The 22812-nt window shown below is 36.8% G+C and overlaps 1 protein-coding gene across 2 annotated transcripts; it reads left to right on the forward strand.

Moving 5' to 3' along the window:
- Nucleotides 1-985: 985 nt before the first annotated feature.
- Nucleotides 986-14501, forward strand: LOC308702566 (uncharacterized protein). Of its 2 annotated transcripts, none has more exons than XM_081385525.1 (6): nucleotides 986-1077; nucleotides 11608-11949; nucleotides 12165-12461; nucleotides 12827-12940; nucleotides 13028-13095; nucleotides 13640-14501. In XM_081385525.1, the coding sequence occupies exons 2-6, from the start codon at nucleotides 11652-11654 to the stop codon at nucleotides 13688-13690; spliced, it is 828 nt and encodes a 275-aa protein (XP_081241651.1). In that variant the 5' UTR covers nucleotides 986-1077; nucleotides 11608-11651; the 3' UTR covers nucleotides 13691-14501. The 2 variants fall into 2 exon arrangements, with proteins under 2 accessions (XP_081241651.1, XP_081241650.1); XM_081385524.1 differs by lacking the exon at nucleotides 986-1077 and adding an exon at nucleotides 10382-10441.
- Nucleotides 14502-22812: the final 8311 nt, after the last annotated feature.

Below are 22812 nucleotides of genomic sequence, written 5' to 3' on the forward strand. Positions count from 1 at the left end.
ATGATCATCACAGAACAGAGCAGGCGTTCATATTTTATTCTGATAATAATCAGTGTGTGTCTGTTGGTGTTCACGTCTGCTGTTATACTCATATGTTGCTCCAGGAAATTCAGTCGAGCGCAACAAAAAGTTAAAGGTTAGTATTACCAACAACTGACAAAGTTCACCATATGGCATTACATTAATATCACATTAATAGATGGCAGGAAACCACGGAACATACTGATGTTAAAGCTGAACTATTTAACTTTTCTTTTTTCTTAACATGTTTTGTTACTCTGGTAGGTGAAGTGTTTATATTATAGACCTGACAGGATGGTTTTCACTGGAAATTGCATACACGTCACACGTCACTCGTCTCATCAAATCTGATGATATTTATCAGTGTGAAATGTCACCTGATGAAATATCATATATTAATGTTAAAAACACTGACAATCTCCATGTGTGTGTGTTTGTAGATCAGGAAAGCATGTCAGAATACACAGAGATCATCTATCGTCTTCAGATCTGACACCAGTCACTGATCATCACTCAGATCATTAATATTCATAACAGTAATGTGAAATTCAAATACAGACTCCAGAGGGATAGTCACACTGGATCTCTGACCATCAGAAACATCAGAACTGAACACACCGGACTTTATAAACTACAGATCATCAGCAACAGAGGAATTTCATACAAGAGATTCATTGTTACTGTCTATGTTGATTATAATATGATTTATAATTTTTAACAAATTTACTAAATTAAAACAGATTAAATTAATTGGAAAATACAAAACAAGTATTGTTATTGTTTATGCATTTGATACCCTCTTTTATATAATTTAGTGTGTTTATAATTTTTAATTTCCATTATCATGTATATCATGTTTGATTTATGCACATTCACATTGTTTCAATTGTCAGCTTACATTATTTCGCCATTAGATGGCGGCAAAAACTGTTTATGAGTGAGTCTGCCAGTAGAGAAGACTTTTACATTGAAAGGACCCAAACTTGTGAACACGGAAAAGTAAGACGCAACTGACAAATGCCTAGGGCACGGGCAAACCCCTTAACTGTTAAAAGGGTAAGATATCGCAGCGGACATTCAAACTGACTTTTTTATTTTTTATTATGAATATAGGACTGACCTGGAGGAAAATGCCATATCTACTGTAAATGCAAGTAGCCTACACTCGCTTACTCGATCTCTCACAATACTCTCCTCTAGCTTCAATGAACAATATCAATGAGATCAAACGTTTAAATTGCTAAGAGTGGTTGCTTGGGGTGTTGTAGGCCTAGTAGCCTAATACATAGAACCGTTGGGTGAAGCGGTCATAGCCGTGTTTAACTTGAATAAAACAGCTATTGACCAATCAGAATCAAGGATTGGAAATAACCGTTTTATAAAACGTGCTAAATATATGTTTGTACATTTATTGGACTTCAATGATCAACAATCTTTAAAAAATGTAGTATCAATAGCCTATGGACGTGTTGACTTAAATTAATAAACAGGTTATTTTCCTAATGTTTTTGTCTGCGCAAAACAATGTTGTTCATCATTATTAAGAGAATCCGTGTCTAAATTGTGTGCTGCTGTGTTCAGTTTTGAATGCGAGTCACGTTAAAAATACCTCTAATAACAACTAGTCTATCAAATTGGCACTTTCGAAACGCCAATACTTACTAAAGCATCGAAACGTTTGCAAATCATTTGTTTCGAATCAGTGATTTCGACGTGATTTCAGTTAATAAAAATGTTTCGAAACGTGCTGAAATGTCAATGGTTATATCTATAACACCTACAGACATTTAATTTTATTAAGTGATTTGTAAATTACATTTAGCCTAATATATTACATTTCAATAAAACATTTGCATTTGGTTTGTAAAAGTTGTAATGGATGTTTTGGCTGAGTTTTCGTTGCATTTACACTGTTTGTCCAGTAGAGGTCACCAGCGTGTGGCGTTTCGAGCATAGACAGTATATAAACTGGACACAGCGACCCCATAGGTTTCAACGGAGAAAAGTGAAGTCAATTAGAAGCACTCACTTCCTGATGGTCGAGCGTACTGCGCAGACTCAAACTGTGCTTGATGACGTAGATGTGACGTGAGCAACCCGTCTGTCTCCTAGTAGCTGTGCCAAGAGAAATCTGAATCATTCCCTTCCGAATCTTGCAGAGGCGGAGAGTGTGAGTAGGAGCTGTCCATGAGCTAGGAGCAGGAGAAACTTTTGCTAAGTATTCCGATTAATTATTTTGTCATTTTGCCTCCACGTCCCCCCGATTGCCCACGAGCTTCTCCTCCTGTCCATGTGCGACAGAGAGTCGCAGGGTATGACGCAATCGTTAGCCTATTTTTACAAAAACAGCTTCTACGGGGCCATAACGTAAGATACAAGGTAATGGAGCCTTTTATACATTTTCATGTTTCTTTAGAAATAAAAAATGGACAAATGGAGTCTTTAAACGCCTCAGATGTTAAGTTATTCGCTGTCAAAGTGACGCCAAAATGAATGGGAGTCAATGGAATGGTAACAGCAGGTGATGGTCTGCTAATCAATGGCGGCACCCGGGGAAGCTTCAATGTTTTCCGGAATGCTGCCCCCATGGTTTCGAGCCACAGTGAATCATTTTAAAGTCCGCGTGAACCGGAAGTTGCAAACGTCTTTTCTCCAGTGTTGTGACGTATTTCCCAGTGAAAAGGAATATTGAACAGAGGGCAGGGTTTTACTCTAGCGCTCCTCCTCTCCATCTCTGCTCATCAGACTAACGGTTTGAGGGGAGTGGTTAAGCGTTTCCCAACCCAAGCCGTCAAACCTACATCATCAGAGAAGGAACGCCATTCCAGACCGGAAGTAACTTTTCAGATTTTGATTAAAGATTACCACGGCAAACAATTTTTTTCTGTGTACTAACTTGCACAGATAAATTTTTCACCACAAGACTAGTAATATGCGCTAACAAAGTAAATAGGGTCAATTTTGATTTCAGTTGGACTTTAATTCCGTTATGTGCTGTTCCTGAACTCTTCAAGATAAACGAAGCTTTTGAAACTTTGAATCAATTGAACTTGGCACGATTAGATTATAGCTCCTCTTGAACTTTCAATCACTACGGAAGATTAATATTTTAATGAAAAGAATTAATAACAGATTAGAATTGTTTCCAATTGGTGCAACTGAGGCGCTTATGTTCTGTTGACATTTGGTTAGCCTACTCTTTTTGCAGTTTGATGGAGATCGGGGATGTTGATGGGGAGGGAGATGACCAAGGATACACATACCTCGACTTGATGGCGGTAAGGTAATCTTATAATACACACAGGTAGATGAACTGGAGACGCTGAAGATAGTGATGTTACATGTGACACTGAAGCTTTAATGCGTGCTTATCGAGACGCAGAGCAATTTCTCATGAGTATTGTTTTCAGAAACACGTGATCAATGAAGCTTCGCTTTCTTTCCAGTCACGTCACGTCACGTCACGTGAATGCTGCACTTTTGCATGTCGGAATGTTTGAACCCAGACCACTACTCGACGGGTTTATGGAAGTTCAAGTCCATTTACTAACACATATTGCATGACCATATTTTCTGCCATATAAGCAGTATAAAACCATAAAATAATTAGACCACCATTAACAACTACTTATTATTATTACATTTAATTCACTTTAATATGTGAATTTTACTATCTGAAAACTGAACATTTCGTGTCTGGGAACATGGGAAATGTAGTCCAGAGTGTGAATGAGGAAGAAGTAGGCTAGTCATGCATTCACATTGCCTATGTCATTATGAATAAAAAATAATAATAAAAAAATGATCATAATTTATATTGTCATGGTTTTACAACAAATGTCATGGTTAAAGGTTAGTCACTTTTTTGTTTAGATTGTAGATTTATATTTTATGACATGCATTTTTTTTATGGTTGTTTTGCATAACTTTGCTTTAGTTTAACTGAGCTAAATTTGCATAGCAATTTTTATTGTTCTTTTAACCTGGGAAACCAAAATTTTAGGTAGATCATAAAAGTCGTTGTATTTGCATGTTAGGTAGATTATAAAAGTCGTTGAATTTGCATGTTTTTTATTTGATTTAGCTTAAGTGTTTACTTTACCTTGTGTTAACTCCACCCCAACCGTCTGTTTAATAACTGCAATAACTGACTGATAAACTTGTTGTTTTTTTTGGCACATTTTTAGTAACAGCAGAGGAGGGGTTTCTTGACTCCAAACTCAGTATTCATAGTATGAATTGACCATAGACTGTAAAAAATAGGAATTGACCTCGGGCCATTTCCATTAATGTCTAGTTACTAATTCATGGTGTCTATTCAGTATTTGACATACAGCTAATTTGTGTAAATTTAAAAACATGAGTTTTTGAGTTTAGCATACCAACAAATAATATTTCCATAAAAATGCCCAAATAAAATACCTTGATTTTATTTTTGTTATTTTTCAGCTTATTTTATTGCTTGTTCAGTCTTACTCAAAATATATCAAAACATATTTCCCAAGGCATTATTATATAACCTAACCTGTTTTTAATACAAAACGGTTTATATTATTTATTATTTCAATATTTAAATGTCAAATGCATGTTAAACAAGAGGTTATCTTTCTTCTACACTTTAAAATTGACTATTTTTGTATTTTACTCATTGTTTTCATTGTTTCGATTTTGTTTAATGCAAGTATAAAAACTAAGGTGTAATTTATTGTTGTATGTGTTTTTGTAAAGACAACATTTTTTGAGAATCTGATAAGATTATGGTTTTTCTTGGTTTTTCATAACATGACTTAACGTGAGTCTCACAGGATGTGGTTTGAAAGTGAGAGATGGAGGAAATGCCAGTCTCGCAACACAGACAATTTTTTCCATTCTCTTACAGGTACATTTCACTAAAAAATGAACATTACTTTCATGTAATCTTAATAAGAATCCTAATATTCTTAATCAGAAGATATTTACATAAATGACTCTGTGTACAATCCGTACAATTAAAGTCAAAAGTGGTTAAAGTTTTGGATCCCATTTACTTTCTATGTATGGACAAAAACAGCTGTACATCGCAAATGGAATAAATATACTTAAATTCAGTGTGCAAATGTAAAGTTAGTTTCAGTACTCTGCAATGCAATTTCTCAGTTTTGTGCATTTTGTGTTGCACATTTCTTGAACACTACTTTTTTTTTTTTTTTTTTTTTGCAGTGATCAAAATAAAGATGCTTTTCGTGCACAGTGGCACTTTCTAGCTAAGTTACTGAGTCAAAGTGAGATGTTCTGTGGTCTTACCTAAGGCTACTGATTGTATAGGGTACATCCGTAGAGAGTGGGTGGGTGGTTTGGTGGGTTAAAGAACAGGACGGTTTGTCCCTCAACTTTAACATCAGAGTAAACAGCCTGGCAGCAAACTAATGTTGAAAATATAAATACAACGTTTATAAGAGCCAAATCGGCTTTGCCGGTCATGAGCTTCATCTTTCACGTGGACTAAACTGCGTTCATTAAAGGGATACTTCACCTCTGGGAAGATGAATGTGTATTTAAAATAGGTCATTTAAGTAGAAGAAATGTGAAGAAATTTTTGAATTTGGAGCTTTCTAGACTGAGAAAAGCCAGAAAATGTATTTTTGGCTCATGTGGATGAAAGACAACAACTCCCAGAATGCACTTGCTTCGCTGCCTTAGAAGGCCACGCCTACCGGTAAGAGTGCGCACTAGTTGAAAACAACAAGGCTTAGCCTACATGATGAGTTTGCCAGGGATCTCTAGAGATCGCCCAAAATGTACGGGATTCGGCTTTTGCGTTCTACAGTTGCCATTCATTATGTTTACTGTGCGGCGGCCGCGGGAGAACGGCGCGAGGCCGGTGTTACTGAGATGCGCCGGGTCTCGCATCTCTCACGGAGGAGCGGGAATTTTCTTAGCAAGGGTAAAACGCACATCAACCGATCACTTGTTTAGCATTCATGTAAACACTACATTCAGATTCACCAATCGGAATGAATTCAGTTAGATTGAAACAAAAGGTGAGCTGCATGTAACGTTAAACAATGAATGGCGACCGCAGAACGCAAATGCTGAATCCCGGACATTTTGAACGATCTCGCCCGCCGGACAAGTCCGGGAAAAGGAGGATGGTTTTCCCTACTTACTCAGCTTTCTCCTACTATTCAGCTTTCTCCACAGAACAAGAGCCTGCTAGCTTAGCTTCCAAAGAAAGACGGCTGACACTGTGTACATTCTGTGAGTGAGATCCCACCCTCTATGGGCGGGCTGAAAACATGCGGAACAACGCCATCTACTGGCTGTAGTCTTTAGCCTCTGGCCAGAAAATCCTCCGATGACGCAAAATGACGATTTTTGCGTCATCGGAGGATTTTTTCCAGACAAAAAATACATAAATCTCTTGTCTCAGGGGGATATGAGGGTGGAAAGCACGGTAATTCGAAAATACTACAGGTTTTCTACTAATACAAAGCTTAATGCTAAATCCTGAAGTAACCCTTTAAGCTCACTGCATTTCGTACTATAAACACCAAAGACCCGTTCACATCAAGGATGATAACTATAAGGATAACGATAAAAATTTAGTTTTAAAAAATCCTTTTAAATGGAAAAGATTAGCCGAAACACTACAACTACTGTATAATGATAACACAGAGGAACCATATCACTGGAATCACTTTCAGAATTCAGTTCACACAAATGAAACGTTAAATAACTGCTAGTTTACAGCAAATCCCTTGCATTCATATGTAGGAAATCTCTCCCACTCGATTTTAGCAAATTAGGCAAAGAGGTTGAAAAACGCCCCAAAATTGGGAAACACCCTGTGAATAGTAAACCCGCCATTTCAATTAGTTTTGGTTGGCCATCATTTGTGATTGACGAGCGCTGTTAGACTGCTGAGGCAAACCAATGTAATATTTAAGACTGTCATCCTAACAACAAACTGAGCCGTTCGTAATGGAGACCATCTGAGCAGCAATAGAGGTAGTTGGAGGGCAATCTATTATAAACACTTTTCGTTATACTGGTTGAAACTCCTGATAGCACTCAATAATAGAAGTCGTCTAAATATAAAAACATGTACATATATTTTTTGTGGAAATCTCAGGACCAAAAAATGCAATGAAAGGTTGTCCTACCTGCCTGCCAACATATGTATTTCATTACCTCCATGCACCCATTATTATTGTAATGTTATGTTGTTTGAGACATGAGGTAATTTAACCTCGTGTAATTTAACCTTGTGACACTTTGCAGACTCTGCTGTGTGAGTTCATGTGTTCTGAAGATGGCATGGCTTTGGAAATATTTTGAAGGGAGGGTGGGATCTCATGCTATTAATGCTAACTTGTGAAGGGTTGGATTCTGGAATCCATTGCCGCTTCAATGTATATCTTTTGGGTGGTTTTTAGTAAGTTATTAATCAATTTTTATACTTCTAAATATTAAATTATTTGAATGACTTCAAGTTTATGAGATTTTATGTAGTCTGCTTAAAGGGATACTTCACCTCTGGAAAGATGAATGTGTATCTAAATTGGATCATTTATGTAGTAGAAATGTGAAATTGTTTTTGAATTTGGAGCCTTCTAGACTGAGAAAAGCCAGAAAATGTATTTTTTGGCTCATGTGGATGAAAGACAACAACTCCCAGAATGCACTTGCTTCGGTGCCCTAGGAGGCCACTCCCAAGCCACGCCTACCGGTTAGAGCAGGGGGACAATGTTTCATAAAAAATGTAAGCTTCCCTGGGCGCTGCCATTGATTAGCATAATCATCATCATTGCACAGTAGAGAGATTACCGTATGGACAGGAGGAGAAGCTCGCAGGCAACCGAGGGGATGTGGAGGCAAAATGACAAAATAATTAATCAGAACACCTACTAAAAGTTTCTCCTGCTCCTAGCTCATGGACACCTCCTACTCACGATCTCCGTCTCTGCAAGATTCGGAAAGGAATGATTCAGATTTCTCTTGGCACAGCTACTAGGAGACAGACGGGTTGCTCACGTCACATCTACGTCGTCAAGCTCAGTTTGAGTCTGCGCAGTACGCTCGACCATCAGGAAGTGAGTGCTTCTGATTGACTTCACTTTCCTCCGTTGAATCCAATGGGGTCGCTGTGTCCATTTCTTTTACTGTCTATGGGTTAGTTACTGTCTATGAATTCAGTTAGATTGAAACAAAAGGTGTGCATGTAAACAATGAATGGCGACTGCGGAAAGCAAAAGCCGAATCCCGGACATTTTGGACGAGGATGTATGGTAACCCCTACTACTCAGCTTTCTCCACAGAATAAGAACCTGTTAGCTTAGCTTCCAAATAAAAGATGGCTGACACTGTTTGTACATTCTGTGAGTGAGATCCCACCATATGGGCGGGTTGAAAACATGCGGGACAGCCCCTACTACTGGCTATAGTCTTTAGCCTCTGGCCAAAAAATCTTCCGATGACGCAAAAAGACGATTTTTGCGTCATCGGAGGATTTTTTCCAGACAAAAAAATACATAAATCTCTCGTCTCAGGGGGATATGAGGGAGGAAAGCATGGTAATTTGAAAATACTACAGGTTTTCTAATGCTAAATCCTGAAGTATCCCTTTAATGAAATGTGCGCTCTCCATATTTTTTTGAGAGCACAAAATTGTCTGTACTTCTCACTGAGAGAAAAGTACAACTTATACTTTATATAGTGTTTAGTGTGGATAGTGTTTGATTAGAGCTCTTGCTCAACCAACTTCAACCTTAGAGAAGCTGTTCATCCTGTCTGAGGTGGCACCTTGCACCTTGGGGAGAAGAGATGACTTGTTGTGCTCGACAATCTGGCGTCTAGGATGTCAGTCCGGTGTAAGTTTACTAAGTCAGAGGCTTTGGTGTCAGCATACTCGATGCAGATGTGCTTCTGACTATCTGTTCCTGTGTGAAATTCATTGTTTATCTACTCTAGCTAATTATTTAACCTGTAGTGACTACTTAAGGTATAATTGTGGATGTAAATGGAATATGCAGACGGCCTACGGACTCCTTGAGAGTCCTGAAGCTGGCTTCTGCTGATGAAACTGCAAACTATTCTTCAGTCAACTTTTTCTTCAATTTGTTATAATTATGGCTCCGGGTCTTCATTCATCACATCTGGTCCTGGGTCTCTAACCGAAATTGTCAACCCTACCTTCAAGAATATCAAATATTTGATTGATTTACAATTTGGCCAATTTTAATTATCTCAATTCATTTCTATAAGCAACTTCTTGAAAAAATAAGCCCAAAGTCTTGTATAATACATGGATTTGGCAACTCTGAAAGTCAAACCGTTGCTGATATCAGGGTATGCATAGTCTCAGTCTCAGACATCACGCCCACAGAACGCTGACTGAACGTCTGATGCAAATGGCACACAACTGATTTTAGCATAGGATCAGGATCTAAACAATCCTAATGTTTTAGGATTTGCTAAATTTGTCTCAGACGGCTAAATCATGGCCTAAATCGTACAGTGTGCACCCGGCTTTAAAGCAGGATGAGAAACGACTTTCTGGTGACAAAGCTTAATACTTTGGTTTAAAAAAAAAAGTGATTTATTGATCTCTTTTAAAAGGTTTGACTTTAAAACTCTGATATTCTGTTTTATGTGTATAAATTATGTGCGGATATTTCCAAACTCTCTGGCAGTGCTATCTCTGTATGTTATGTATAGTTTTCATATTTCTAAAAATAGTCTCTCTCTCTCTCTCTCTCTCTCTCTCTCTATATATATATAGGCTATATATATGTCTGTATTTAGGTAAAAATGATTGACAAACATGTCTTTCGAATGTAATTAAATGCTTGTCTTGTTCGTCATATTTTTTTTATATAAAAGCAACAGAACATAAATTACATTCAGCGTATTGACAACATTAGCAGCGATATCTGACTGCCTTTAATGGAGGTCTGTTCCACTGTGAGAAGGCAGAACTTGTCCGTCTTTCCTGCACTTGTTTCACTCCTCCCCTGACTGCAGAATCTCCGCCTACATTTCAGGCAAAGCGCATCTCAGACTGTTATTCAGATCTACGCTGAATGGAGTATAACTCTGACCTAAAGGTTCCCTAAGAATTGTCTGACAAAATACAGGGTCCGTTAACATGTAAATGAGCGCTCTTTGCCACGAAATAAACAACGGTTTTTAACCGCAGGAATTTATTCAGCTCTGAAATATTTTAATTTGCGCACAATTGAGTTCCTCAAAGTATTAGCCTGCTTCTTTTTTCTTTTCCATCAGAAAAGCGAACTTCTTTTCTTACCGTCTATGGAAAAGACGTAGACAACTAGAATATTGTTGCATAATGTTGCGTTTTATGCTTAGGCCTACAAACTGTTTGAGCTGTTAAAGAAGATGGTTTACACATCTTTATTTTTTTGCTCATTACTTTTAGAGGGTAAGTTACGCATTTTTGTTTATGTCTTTAGTTCTTGAATAGTCTTGTCTCATAGTTCTTGTAGATTACACGACAAACACGTAGCCTAGACGACAAACATATGTTGTTGTTCTTTACAGTGTGCTTTTAATTGTTCTGATATGGTCAATTACACTTTTAATCTTATATGCTACGCAATATAATATAAATGGGGAAAAAAAAATTTGTGTTGTTTTTCCTGCTTAAAATGGGACACTATAACAATATCAATAAACATTTTCAGAAATATTATAGAAAATGTGCAGATCATGTGCAGATATTTTAGGTGAATTTCTAATCTTATAAGGGCATAACAAAATCATCCAAAATTGCAAATATTTAGATAATTCTAACTCTTTTCCTTACAAATATAATATATTTCAATTCCAAACTGCCTGGTATGGCCTTATGCGATCTAAAAGGTCCTCTAAAACATTTAATAATATATAATGTAAAATTCTTGAAACTACTTCTTTACTTACCAGTGAAGGTGACTCGTATTTTTGGGGGGATGATTAACTGGACGCAAATTGATTTTTTTTTAAATGAATGTTTTGTACTTATATTTTTTATTGATTAAATGTTAATATGATGTTATTTCAATATACATTTTAGAAGTTCAGCTACAGTATGTTGTGTAACCAAAGTTTGGTAATGTAATGATTCATAATTTATTTAATACAAGTAAACAACAAAATATAAACTGGAAAGTTTGAATTTAGTCTATTTATCTGTACTTAAAAATTTAAGTTTATTCAATGAAAATACCACATTAGGTCAACTTAATTAAATGGAGTTGTCAATTTCCCCATCACTCAGTTGAACTAGTTCAGCAGAATAAGAATATGTGAATAACTAAATTTTGACAAAAATGTCAGATAGAACCTTATAATTCCAAGGGGACGAAATGGTAAGATGATCTAAGAAGATCTTATTTCATTAGGGTGCAGCTTATTGTAATGTCCGGATGAAGCTTTATGCTTTTTTGTTGTTGTTGTATCTTTGGCTTTTATGTACTTTGTTTAAAATCTTAGGTTTAAGAAATTATTGTGGTGTTTTATTTTGTCTTTCTCCAAATAAACTCTGAAAGATATGTAATAATCTGTGACTATTTTGTGCTGACTGTTTTGTTCACTGTTTTATTCCAGGTGTGTCTGGTGTTTATACAGATGAAACTGAGACGATATCAGTGATGGAGGGAGATACTGTCACTTTACACACTGATGTTACTGAAATACAGAGAGATGATCTGATACTGTGGACATTTAGAATTCAAAATTCAGAAACTCGTATCGCTGAAATCTATAAACAGATCATCTCTATATATGATAGTGAAGAGAATAATGAGAGATTCAGAGAAAGATTAAAGATAGATGAGAAGACAGGATCTCTGACCATCACAAACATCAACAAATTACACTCTGGACTTTATAAACTACAGGTCATCAATAGAGCCGTCAAACACAAGAGTTTCAGTATTGCTGTCTATGGTGAGTAAATCATAAATTCTTTATTTTGGTCTAGTATGATGATGATTGAAGGCTGTTAGTGTCTGGAATTATTCTTAAGAATAATGTCTATTATTTTGTATCTCGAAAAACTTGCCATTGTTCATGCCTCATGCATTGGTATTTTTATATTGAGAATCTTTACAGACATCTTAATGACTGATTCTTCCTAAAACAAATGTCTTTATTTTTTTTAGCACTTTTAACTGTTCCTGTCATCAGTGATTCTCCACAAAAGCCATTGGTATCAGAAAGATCATCTAGTCAGAATTGTTCACTGGTGTGTTCAGTGTTGAATGTGAGTGATGTGACTCTCTCCTGGTACAAAGGAATCAGTGTATTGTCCAGCATCAGTGTGTCTGATCTCAGCATCAGTCTCTCTCTACCTCTGGAGATTCAGTGTCTGGATGATTCCTACAGCTGTGTCGTGTCTTATTCATTCACCAACCAGACTAAACACCTCAACATCACTGATCTCTGTCGGACGTGTCCAGGTGTGTCAGCATTCGACAAGCTCTGCATCTTGTAGTTGAACATTGCACACATTCACATGCAATTCACACATTTAAGCATTTACTAATCACACCCTGTTCGGTGCATTTGATAGCATTTTCCCCATTACATAACAAACATTTTATGGATATATTCTTATTGTCACAGCCAAGTTTGATCATTTTTTGCTCTGAGATTTATAAGTTTTTTCTTATTTCTATCATTTCTGACTTCTGAGTTTCCTGTGTTTTTTATGTCTATTTGTTTCCATGGTTTCCATTCATTGTTTTTACCTGTATCCAGTTAAGTTGCTTGTCCCCCTTTTTACTTATTTACAGTAATGATGTTGTTGTCTTATGCACTGCAGGAGCCAGTCATTTATTTCTCACAGAGCTGATAATTGCTGTATTGCTGGTAGTGGTCATAGCGGGGGCTGTGTTGATGTATTGTTGCTGTAAAAACAAACGGGTGGAAAAAAAAGGCAAGTATTAGCGAATGATTGCAATGTATATTTTTTGCAGAAGTAGTGCCAACAATTTTTTTAATTTCTAAATTGATTATTAAACAGTTCAGACAACCGAGGAAGAGGTCAGTTATACTGATGCGACATTTACCACACACAGAGCTTCAGATACGGTAAGATACGTTTTTTATTTACCTAAATCTCTTTGTCTGCTGTTAGAAAACTACTATGTCAGTATTGTTTGTTTGCATATCTGCTTGTGGCTGCTTTTTATATGCATGACGTTGCATAATTTAACACTCAGACGTCATGAATAATTGTTCTTATTTTGATGCTTGTGGCCTAGGTAATCAATTTTTTTTTTTTCCATAAACATGGTTTGCGTTCGCACATCAACCTCAATGATATGCTGATGGTGGTGCATTACGCATAACTCGGCTTTAGTCTAGTTCTTCAGTGGATTCTGTGCATGTTCTTACATGATAGTGAAGCTCTTGACTAGATGTAGGATTCTATTGATAGTGATACAATGAATTCTCTAATATATTTAATTCCCCATTTTAACAGCCTTTGTGGAACATTTGTGCTACATTTTCTTTATAGCTGATATTGTTTTGTGAATTTGCTCTTTCATCTTTCTGCATTAAGCATGCATAGTAGTTTCAGTTCTCTCTCTTGACTTCCTTTCTTTTCTTTCTTTTCTTTCTTTTCTTACAGGAGACAAATATCCGGGATCAGACAGAGTATTCAAGAGTTGTTTTGAGATGATGAGCACACAGTCTGTTATTGTACAGCTCTCTTATTAAAGTACAGACAGAGCATGTTGAAGCACACCTGCTTCATTACTCAGTCCATTACTCAGTCATGTCTAGACATGAGTAGAGCTGGTTTGCATGCTTAGTTGTTAGTATTATTATACATGATACTATCCTATTCCAAGAGTCAGGACAAAAAGGGACAAAGAGAAAGAAGTAAACTCAGAAAAGTAAATGCAACCATGAAGATTTCGCTTAGGAAGTATGTGTAATGAGAGCAACATGCATTTAGTAGCCTGTTGAATATAATGAGTTATCCAAGGGCTCCCTCTGCTGACTGTGAGTGTGAGTGAGACTTACAAGATTCTCACACACTGGATTTGCTGGTTATCATGGATCAAGGTCAAGTTAGTCTCTGCTGGTACTGTACATAACTGTAACTGCACAACCTGCGGAGCAAAAGCTTATTTCTCCATTAATGACAAGATGGAAGATCTGAGGAAAATATCTCATAATGGTAATCTGAGATTATCTTTATTATCGTCATGTCAGTATATATGGTACACACTGTGTGTGTATTTACACATTAAACGTTGTAATGTAATCACCAGGAAGATTTTGCAGAGAGACATTCACTACTGAATGCTTCAATGCCATTAAGTGATGTTAAATAGTGGGCCGATGTAATGTCATGCTAAAGTGTTTTTTTTTTTTTTTTTTTTTACAAAAGTTTTCAGTGTACAGTACTGTACTTTATAACAGTGTTGTAATCAGTATGCTGTGTTTTGCGTATTTGCTGTGAAATAAACATTTCTTCAACTTTCACTCTGTACTGATTGTGTTTGTCTCACTAAACTTATAAGTATGAGGTTGGACACACTGGGATGAGATGAGATGAGATGAGATGAGGTGAGATGAGAAACGCAGTGTCCTTCATATAGTGCATGTAAGACTATTCAAGGTCATTGGATTTAATTTTTTTTTATGAATCCCATCATCGGACATTATTTTTTGGGATGTGTGATCCTGTTGCTTCAGTGTTAACTCTACAGTGGGTTAAAGATCTGTTGATTTCATGGGAAGGTTTTTTTTTGTATGCAAGAGAAGCAGAAACACACTGAAGATCCTTGAGATCGCTTCTGTGTTAAAATACACATTATATTATTTATTATTTTAAACCTCTAAAATCAGAAAAGTATCTGTTGTCTTGTCTGTTTTCTTCACTTCAGGTTTCATGCTCTGACGCTCACAGCTGCGGTAAAACCTTTGGTCTGTTTTTTAGGTCAGTTTAACCTTTTACTCCACAAACCTTTGTGTGACTTATTAGACGTTTGCAGTTGTTCAGTGTGTTCTACTTTGTTCAGGATTTAGAAGGATTTTACAATTTTCTTTGAGAGTTTTAGAAAGTGTGTAGTTTGATATTTCCTGAACTTCTGTTGTTCATCTCAGCACAGCACTATGAGGAGTGTGTTGCTTTCAGAGACATTTTGAATATGTGAGGGGTGGTGTGGCGCAATGGATAAGACACATGCCTTTGGTGTGAGAGACCTGGGTTCGAATCCACTGTGAGACACCAATGTGTCCCTGAGCAAGACACTTAACCCCTAGTCGCTCCAGAGGCGTGCGACCTCTGACATATATAGCAATTGTAAGTCGCTTTGGATAAAAGCGTCAGCTAAATGTAAATGTAATGTAAATGTAATGATGTCAAACGCTGCCGTCTTCTGTCTGTGTGTGTGTGTCACAAATTGTAAGTGGATTTCATTTAACTTTATGTATTTATGGAGTTCAACTATGTTCTACAGTATGTGTTTGACTTGTTTAATTTGAGTTAAACTATTTTAATTCAAACTGCACTCTTTATATATATATATATATATATATATATATATATATATATATATATATATATATATATATTCAGGTGTGTTTGGTGCTGTACAGCTGGTAAAATTAATTTGTTTGAATGTATTTCAGGTGTGTTTGGTGATTCAGATGAAGTGAAGTCAGTGTCAGTGACTGAGGAAGATTCTGTCTCTCTAAACACTGATGTTCAAGAACAGAGAGATGATCAGATATTGTGGACGTTTGGACCTCAAAACACTAGAATAGCTGAAATCATTAGAAGAGACCAAATGAACTTTGTATCTGTCAGTAGTGATGGAAGATTCAGAGACAAACTCCAGATGGACAACACTGGACTATGAACTGACCATCGTCAGCAGTAGAATAACACAGAAGAGATTCAATGTTACTGTCTATAGTGGTGAGTAAACTGTTCAGTCGTTAATGTAATTAGCGTTATTATTAATTATAATACGTTCTATGTTCTTGACTTACTTTCTTTTTTTTTAAAAACAAGTTACATTCAGACAATGCTTTGCATTATTTTCATTTGAGTGTTGAATGTGAGTGATGTGACTCTCTCCTGGTACAAAGGAATCAGTGTATTGTCCAGCATCAGTGTGTCTGATCTCAGCATCAGTCTCTCTCTACCTCTGGAGGTGGAATATCAGGATAACAACACTTACAGCTGTGTGATCAACAATCCCATCAGAAACCAGACCACACATCTGGACATCAGTCGACTCTGTCACACATGTGAAGGTCAGCGGTCATATTACTGATCTGTTTGTAGGACTGATATTTTTTACTTATAGCCTTTTTTTGTCTGAATTCTGTTGGAAACTTTTCCTTCGTGAAAGCAGAGATCAGGAGACGTTGGGATATTCTTTCAAGCAGAAGTTATTCTGTATTGAGGACTTCGCTGTGCGTTGCTGTAGTCATCCAACTCAAGTCTGACTAAGGAACGTTGCCTTGCAATTTATATACATTGGGGGGGGGGGGGGGGGGGGGATTTACATTGAGGTTGAACAAAGCATGTAAATGAAGTAGCCTATATGAGTCAGCTCATTTACAGAGATGTCCAAACAGGCAAGTATTACCAACAACTGACAAAGTTCGCCATATGGCATTATTAATATCATATTTATACACCTTTTGTTTATATATTTAAATTATTACACAAATAACATTAAATCATATAAAACATTTAATTTAATTCTTAAAATGGTTTGTTTATATATGTTTGTTAATGGTATAATGGTTTGTTTGTGCATTTTCATACAAATGCACATTCTTGTATTTTTGGTGGGAAAACTGAAAAATGTATTACAAGTTCTCAATATCTCGACAGTTCATCACTGTCATGAACTCTATTGTCTATTGTCATGTCGTCATGTTCCACTAGTTGGCAGGAAACCACAGAACATATGATGTTAAAGCTGCACTGTGTCAGCCTGGATATCCAGACCCAAATCTGAAAAAGTAAGGGTCTGGCATTGAGTAATAAAAATAGCCCAGCTCGAGGGGAGGCACCAAGCTTGCATTTGAAAAAAATTACTGCATGCAGTTGGATAACACTACGACCAATCACAACAATACACGGGGTGACATATCCTTAGCTTAACTACCAGTGGAGCTAACTGGTAGATTAGACTCTTGCCATATCCGTTCGGCAAAACAGCAAAAACTTCCTTCTTGCAAAGGAAGGATTCAAGCGCCGTCTTCTGTTCCTCTGTTAAATTAAAAAACAAGTCTAACTCGTTCACTGTAGTGACCAAAGCCGTTTCAAACAACTGGTGTACATCCATAGCCATCTTGCAATGTTTACTAATGACTTCGACGTCACAGCGCTGTCGTCATCTGTTTAGCTCGCCTCTTGCCCACCTATATCAGATAACCCGATGTCATTGGTGCAGCTTGGATACCGGGGAATATTTAATGAGCATCGTTACTCGACACCAGAGTAAACTCGCTGATCAAATTATCAAATCAAATCACTATGGTTTGCCCGTTGTAAGTGTGTATATATATATATATATTAGACCTGTCATGTCTACTGTAAGTTGCTGCCTTACATTTTTAAGCACAATAAACTTGGATGTTTAAGTAATTTCAACTTAAATTTTTGTTAAAAACTTAAAAATTTGTTAAGTCTTCTATAACTTTTTTTAAAAAGTTGAAAATTGTTAAAAAAGTTAAAGCAACGTGAAAACACATGTTGTCATAACTTATTGATCATATAGTTTTCTGGTGTTTTTATTACTCTACAGTAATTTCCGTTCATGTGTGTGTTTGCAGACCTGACAATCACAGAACAGCAAAGCATGTCAGAATACACACAGATCATCTACTGTCTTCAGATGAGAGATCTGCCACAGGTCAGCAAACACTGATTTTACTTTAAATATTTCACATTCATGAATACATGAAGGTCTGTAGGCCTACTTTCTCCAGCACAGAAGGTTATCTGTTTGTAATGGTGAATGTTTCTTCTTTATAGATATCCTTACTGGGTGTAGACAGAACAGTGACAGCTGTGAACTATCAATAGACATCAGTGAAACTCAATGTACTGAACATGAGAACAGGAGGATAGAAGGACATCAAAATGAATAATAATCATTGTAAGATGACCTGAGTATTGGATGTGATCATTTTGCACCTGAAAAGGTTTAGAGTTTAATGAAATAATGGCAAATAGAGTTAGGTGCTTTCCACTAGTCTCACGGGTTTTTTTTCTTTTTTTTCTAAAACCTCCAATCAAAAGCTCCATTGAGTTGCGTGGCAGCTGCTCTGCCCTTTGGACTTTGTTCCTTATTGTAGATTCAGGCAGTTAGTGCGATGTTTTGGAAATAAAGCCCTCCCCCTACTCTCATTCTCGTTCTGTTGATTATATATCATCATGAGCCGCAGCCGCAGATGGTGATGTTTGATGTGTGTGGATGGATTCCAGCTACAGAAGTTTATAAACTCCAGGTGTGCACATATCACTTTTCCAACCGGATGGTTAGTCCTGGAGGAAGAAACACAACAAGGGTGATTCAATGCAGGCATGAGATGATATTTAATCTCTCATAGAATATTAATTTGACAGAAATAATACACAAGCCTCGTGGGAGGATAAAAAGCAGATAAATGAGACTGGATTTGTTACTGCTTACTGTAACTGAATTTCTTTAAAACATGCACCTATGGAGAACCTGGAACGATATCCACCTGTCTTTCCTATAACTGTTAGGCATAACTGTAACAATATCAAAAAGATAGAATCTTTCACTATTTATTTACAGTTTAACGAAGTTACACCCATAATTTGCATAAAGCATCATGGGGTGTAGGAAGAAGGCTGATATTTTGTCTGATCCAATCTGACTTCTGAGCTGTAATGCTGCCTGATTCATACATTCATACAATCATATTCATACATTGTTTGTTCATATTCATTTTGTACATTGTTTGGCCAGAGGAGAACTGGCTCTGCGAATGGTTTCTCACAAGGATTTTTTCTCCATTCTGTCACCTGATGGAGTTTTGGTTCCTTGCCACTGTTGCTTTTGGCTGTTGGCTCGCTTAGTTAGTGTTGTATTACAAATTTATTAAAATGTTTAATTTAGGTTTACATTGAATTTAGCATGTTAAGGTTAGGTATAAATTATTATTATCAGAGTTTTCTAGCAAAAGACTCCGGTCAGTCCTGTTTTACTGATACTCTTAATGGCTTTTGGAGCTTGTGTTTTAGCAAGAGAGTCCTGCCAGTCCTGTACTCGGGTCTCAGCATTTGAATAGATATGCTGAGTGGATTAGGATGCGCAGCACTCTCAGTCTAGAACAGGTTCCTAAACCTGTCTCATCACAAAGTTTTGGTTCCTGCCCCTAAATATAAACTGTATGAGAACGTCCACTTAGTCAGACTTTGGAAGAACTGCAGCCACGTCAATGCAAAGTCCTCAATAAAGAATAACTTCTTGAACATGATCCCAAAGTCTCCTGGTCTTCGATTCTGAGTTTCCAACATTGGGGACATTTAATATTAAAAAAAATATTATTGACACCATTGTATGAGAACTGAACTGAGCTGGACGATGACATCACAGTTTTATCAAGAGCGGCTATAAATATAAATGAACAAAATTAACAACTTTTTATAACAAAAATTATCCATCACTGAACTTACTTAAGCTGAACTATGATGCTATTTTCCTATAGAAACAAACTTTTTTGCATTATTTTCCTGTTATCATTATATAGCTGCTTTGAAACAATCTTTATTGTAAAAGGCAATAAAGGTGACTTGACTTGACTTGATATATACACAGATGAGCTAAAACATTATGATCACCAGCCTAATATGTTGTCATTCCTCCATGTGCTGCCAGAACAGCGCCGACCCGGAGGCCTGGACTCTACAAGAGCACTGAAGGTGTCCTGTGGTTTCTGGCACCATGATGTTAAAGGGATACTCCACCGTTTTTTTCATATTAAACTTATTCCCTTAACTAAGATGAGTTGATACATACCTCTCTCATCTCAGTGTGTGCACTTAATCGCTATGACGCGCGGTGACACTTTAATAGCACTTAGCTTACCCCAGTATATTCAATGGTATCTAACAGCAATGAATTTAGAAGTTTTATGATTTTAGGGATAAGTTATTGTGATATAGGGCAAGATATTGGGATAGGGTTCGGACTTATTTTTGGACTGGAATGTTATTCCAGGATCAACAAAGTATGTTAATCCAACATGTCGTATTTGTCTACTTACATGTCTGAGTTAAAGTATGGGTAAGGTAAATATGACAAAATATTGCATAAAATATTACAAAAAAATTACATATATATCATTACATATATATCATTTTTATATTCACGTGCTGATTCTGTTTCCCTTGGCAGTGTGGTCAGGATGTGGTTTGTAAGTGAGAGATGGAGAGATGGAGAAACTGAAATAGAGGGAGGGAGTACATGAATTTCTCAGAGTTTGTCTGTTTGTTTGACTAACTAGAATTTGATATAGGCCTAAAATGCTTTCTTATTCATTTTAACAAATGAAGCCATTTCTTTGATTTAACAACTCCTGAAGGGTACGCTGTGGTTTTTATTCAAACTGTCAGAGTCATGAAAAGATCTTAGGGATCTTAGCGAACTTAGGATTTTAGAGAACTGCTTTTTCATCTTGATAAAATGGTTAATTTGTCATTTTGAAAGTTGTGGTGTACAAAAGCAGTGTAAAAAAAATGGAGTTCAAATAACCATGCGTCAATAAAAACAAAACAAAAAAAAAACTGACATCTAAGCAGTCGATGCACAAGCCCACATGGTAACCTGCTATTATCTGAAGCTGACTTAACAGTTTGGAGTTTAATTTACAGTAAATAGTCATGAATATTTACTCCAGGCTAGCCAGTAAACGATTTTAATCCATGTTTTGAATACATTATTCCCACAACTTTTTAACCTGAAAATGGAGGTCTATACGACAGGAGGACTTTGAAGTAATGTTATGACTAAAAACACAGTAATTTTGCTGCTGAAATGCAGTAACTGTCCTTGAGCTTGATTCACTCGAATTCACTTGATTATTATGACCGCCGCTAGCATAGCTAGCGAAAGCGGTCATACAGGGATTGTCAAAGTTTTTTTTTTTTTTTTCGTCATCTACTGAATTTTTCGTCAACGATACCAGGGACACCGAAACACCGGGGAACATGAAATTTGGTGGGCATGTAGCCCCACTAGACTTTTACGGAAAAATTTCGTTTGGTCCCCGCGCTGGGCCCCCCCAAACCCAAAAAATGCAGTTTTTCCTAAATAACTACCTGAACCGTGGCACCGAGGATGAAGAAATTTTTATGGTATGTTGGTCTTAAGGGCCCACATCAACCTAGCCCATAATCACTCATTTGTAGGGGTGTAACGGTACACAAAAATCACGGTTCGGTACGTACCTCGGTTTTAAAGTCACGGTTCGGTTTATTTTCGGTACAGTAAGGGAAAGAAATGCAAACATTAAACTGCAGGTTGTTTATTACTATAAACTTTTTTTAACAATTTGTTTACACTTTTTTAAACACTTTTTAATAAAATATAATAAAATAGATATAAAATAAAAAAAGAATAAGAAATAAAATACTGCTGCAAAGTTCTCCACTAAATAAAATACTCTCAGTCTCAAACCAATATCACATAATAAAATATAATGAAAAATATAAATAAATAACTATGATTACAGTGCAGGAACAGAAAATAGCCCTATATTAAAATAATATTAAACAAATATATTATTGTATTATTATTTTTCAATAATCAATCAACAATCAATTTAAAGATTTTTTTCCCACTTTTTTAATAATTATCAAAATAAAATATAGTCCAAAGCTATAGTACAAAGCTATTATTACCAGAGCATGTGATCAGAGCAGGTCATTTTACCATTGTTGCCAGCATGACTATACCAGCTCAGCAAACAGAAATCTAAGTTACTACTGAGAAATTTCACCTTATTTGAGCGGACTTTGCTTTTCCAGTGCGTGATCGGTAGGCTACATGATTGGAGTGTTTGGGCCGTTAACGACAGAGCAGAACGCGCAGCGCAAACACGGACTCGAACATTGAGCAGAGAGCGCAGCGGGTCGTCGACACACACACACACACACACACACACACACACGCGCGCGCACGCCACGGAACGGAGAGTGCGGCGGCGCACACGAAGCGGAAAAGCTTTTTTTCCCCATGCAGTCTATTTCATTGTTACAGTGACCACGGGTAAAACCAGGAAAAAATAGGAATAGGAAAAAAACATTAGAATCAGCTGCAGGGCGGGATTTGCGCTGAACGCGGAGACTTCCGCCACTTAATATGTTCGTGTGGAAACACGAAAATGTACCTATGTTCCGCACACAAAATATTGCATTCAGTCATTCGGTACACACGTGCACCGAACCGAAAGCCCTGTACCGAAACGGTTCGGTACGAATACACGTACCGTTACACCCCTACTCATTTGTGATTTGCGCCCCTTCCCATAAAAAATGAAAATGCAATATTATTCTGCTTTAATCGCCCCTATCTTCAGTTGAGATGTTCAGAACTGCACCATATTTCATGTGTATGATTAACTTGACATCCTCTGGGGGTATGCTAAGTTTCGTAGAATTTCATCCATGGGGGGGTATAAAATAAATTAATTTATGTGCACCTTTAGTGACTGTACACTCATCGGCCTGTAGATGGTGCTGTTGAGCGAAGGGTTGCTGGTTTAGGATGATACTGTCACACACACACATGC

The sequence above is a fragment of the Scardinius erythrophthalmus genome (genome assembly GCF_964197995.2).
Source record: "Scardinius erythrophthalmus genome assembly, chromosome: 14".
In the NCBI taxonomy this organism is placed as follows: Eukaryota; Metazoa; Chordata; class Actinopteri; order Cypriniformes; family Leuciscidae; genus Scardinius; species Scardinius erythrophthalmus.

What these genes read in the sequence shown, in the direction of transcription:
- LOC308702566 (XM_081385524.1), top strand. Translation starts at nt 10,399, where the DNA reads ATGGTTTACACATCTTTATTTTTTTGCTCATTACTTTTAGAGG. An exon ending in TCTCTGTCGGACGTGTCCAG is followed by an intron (nt 12,462 to 12,826) that starts GTGTGTCAGCAT and finishes TATGCACTGCAG; the next exon opens with GAGCCAGTCATTTATTTCTC. An exon ending in CAAACGGGTGGAAAAAAAAG is followed by an intron (nt 12,941 to 13,027) that starts GCAAGTATTAGC and finishes ATTATTAAACAG; the next exon opens with TTCAGACAACCGAGGAAGAG.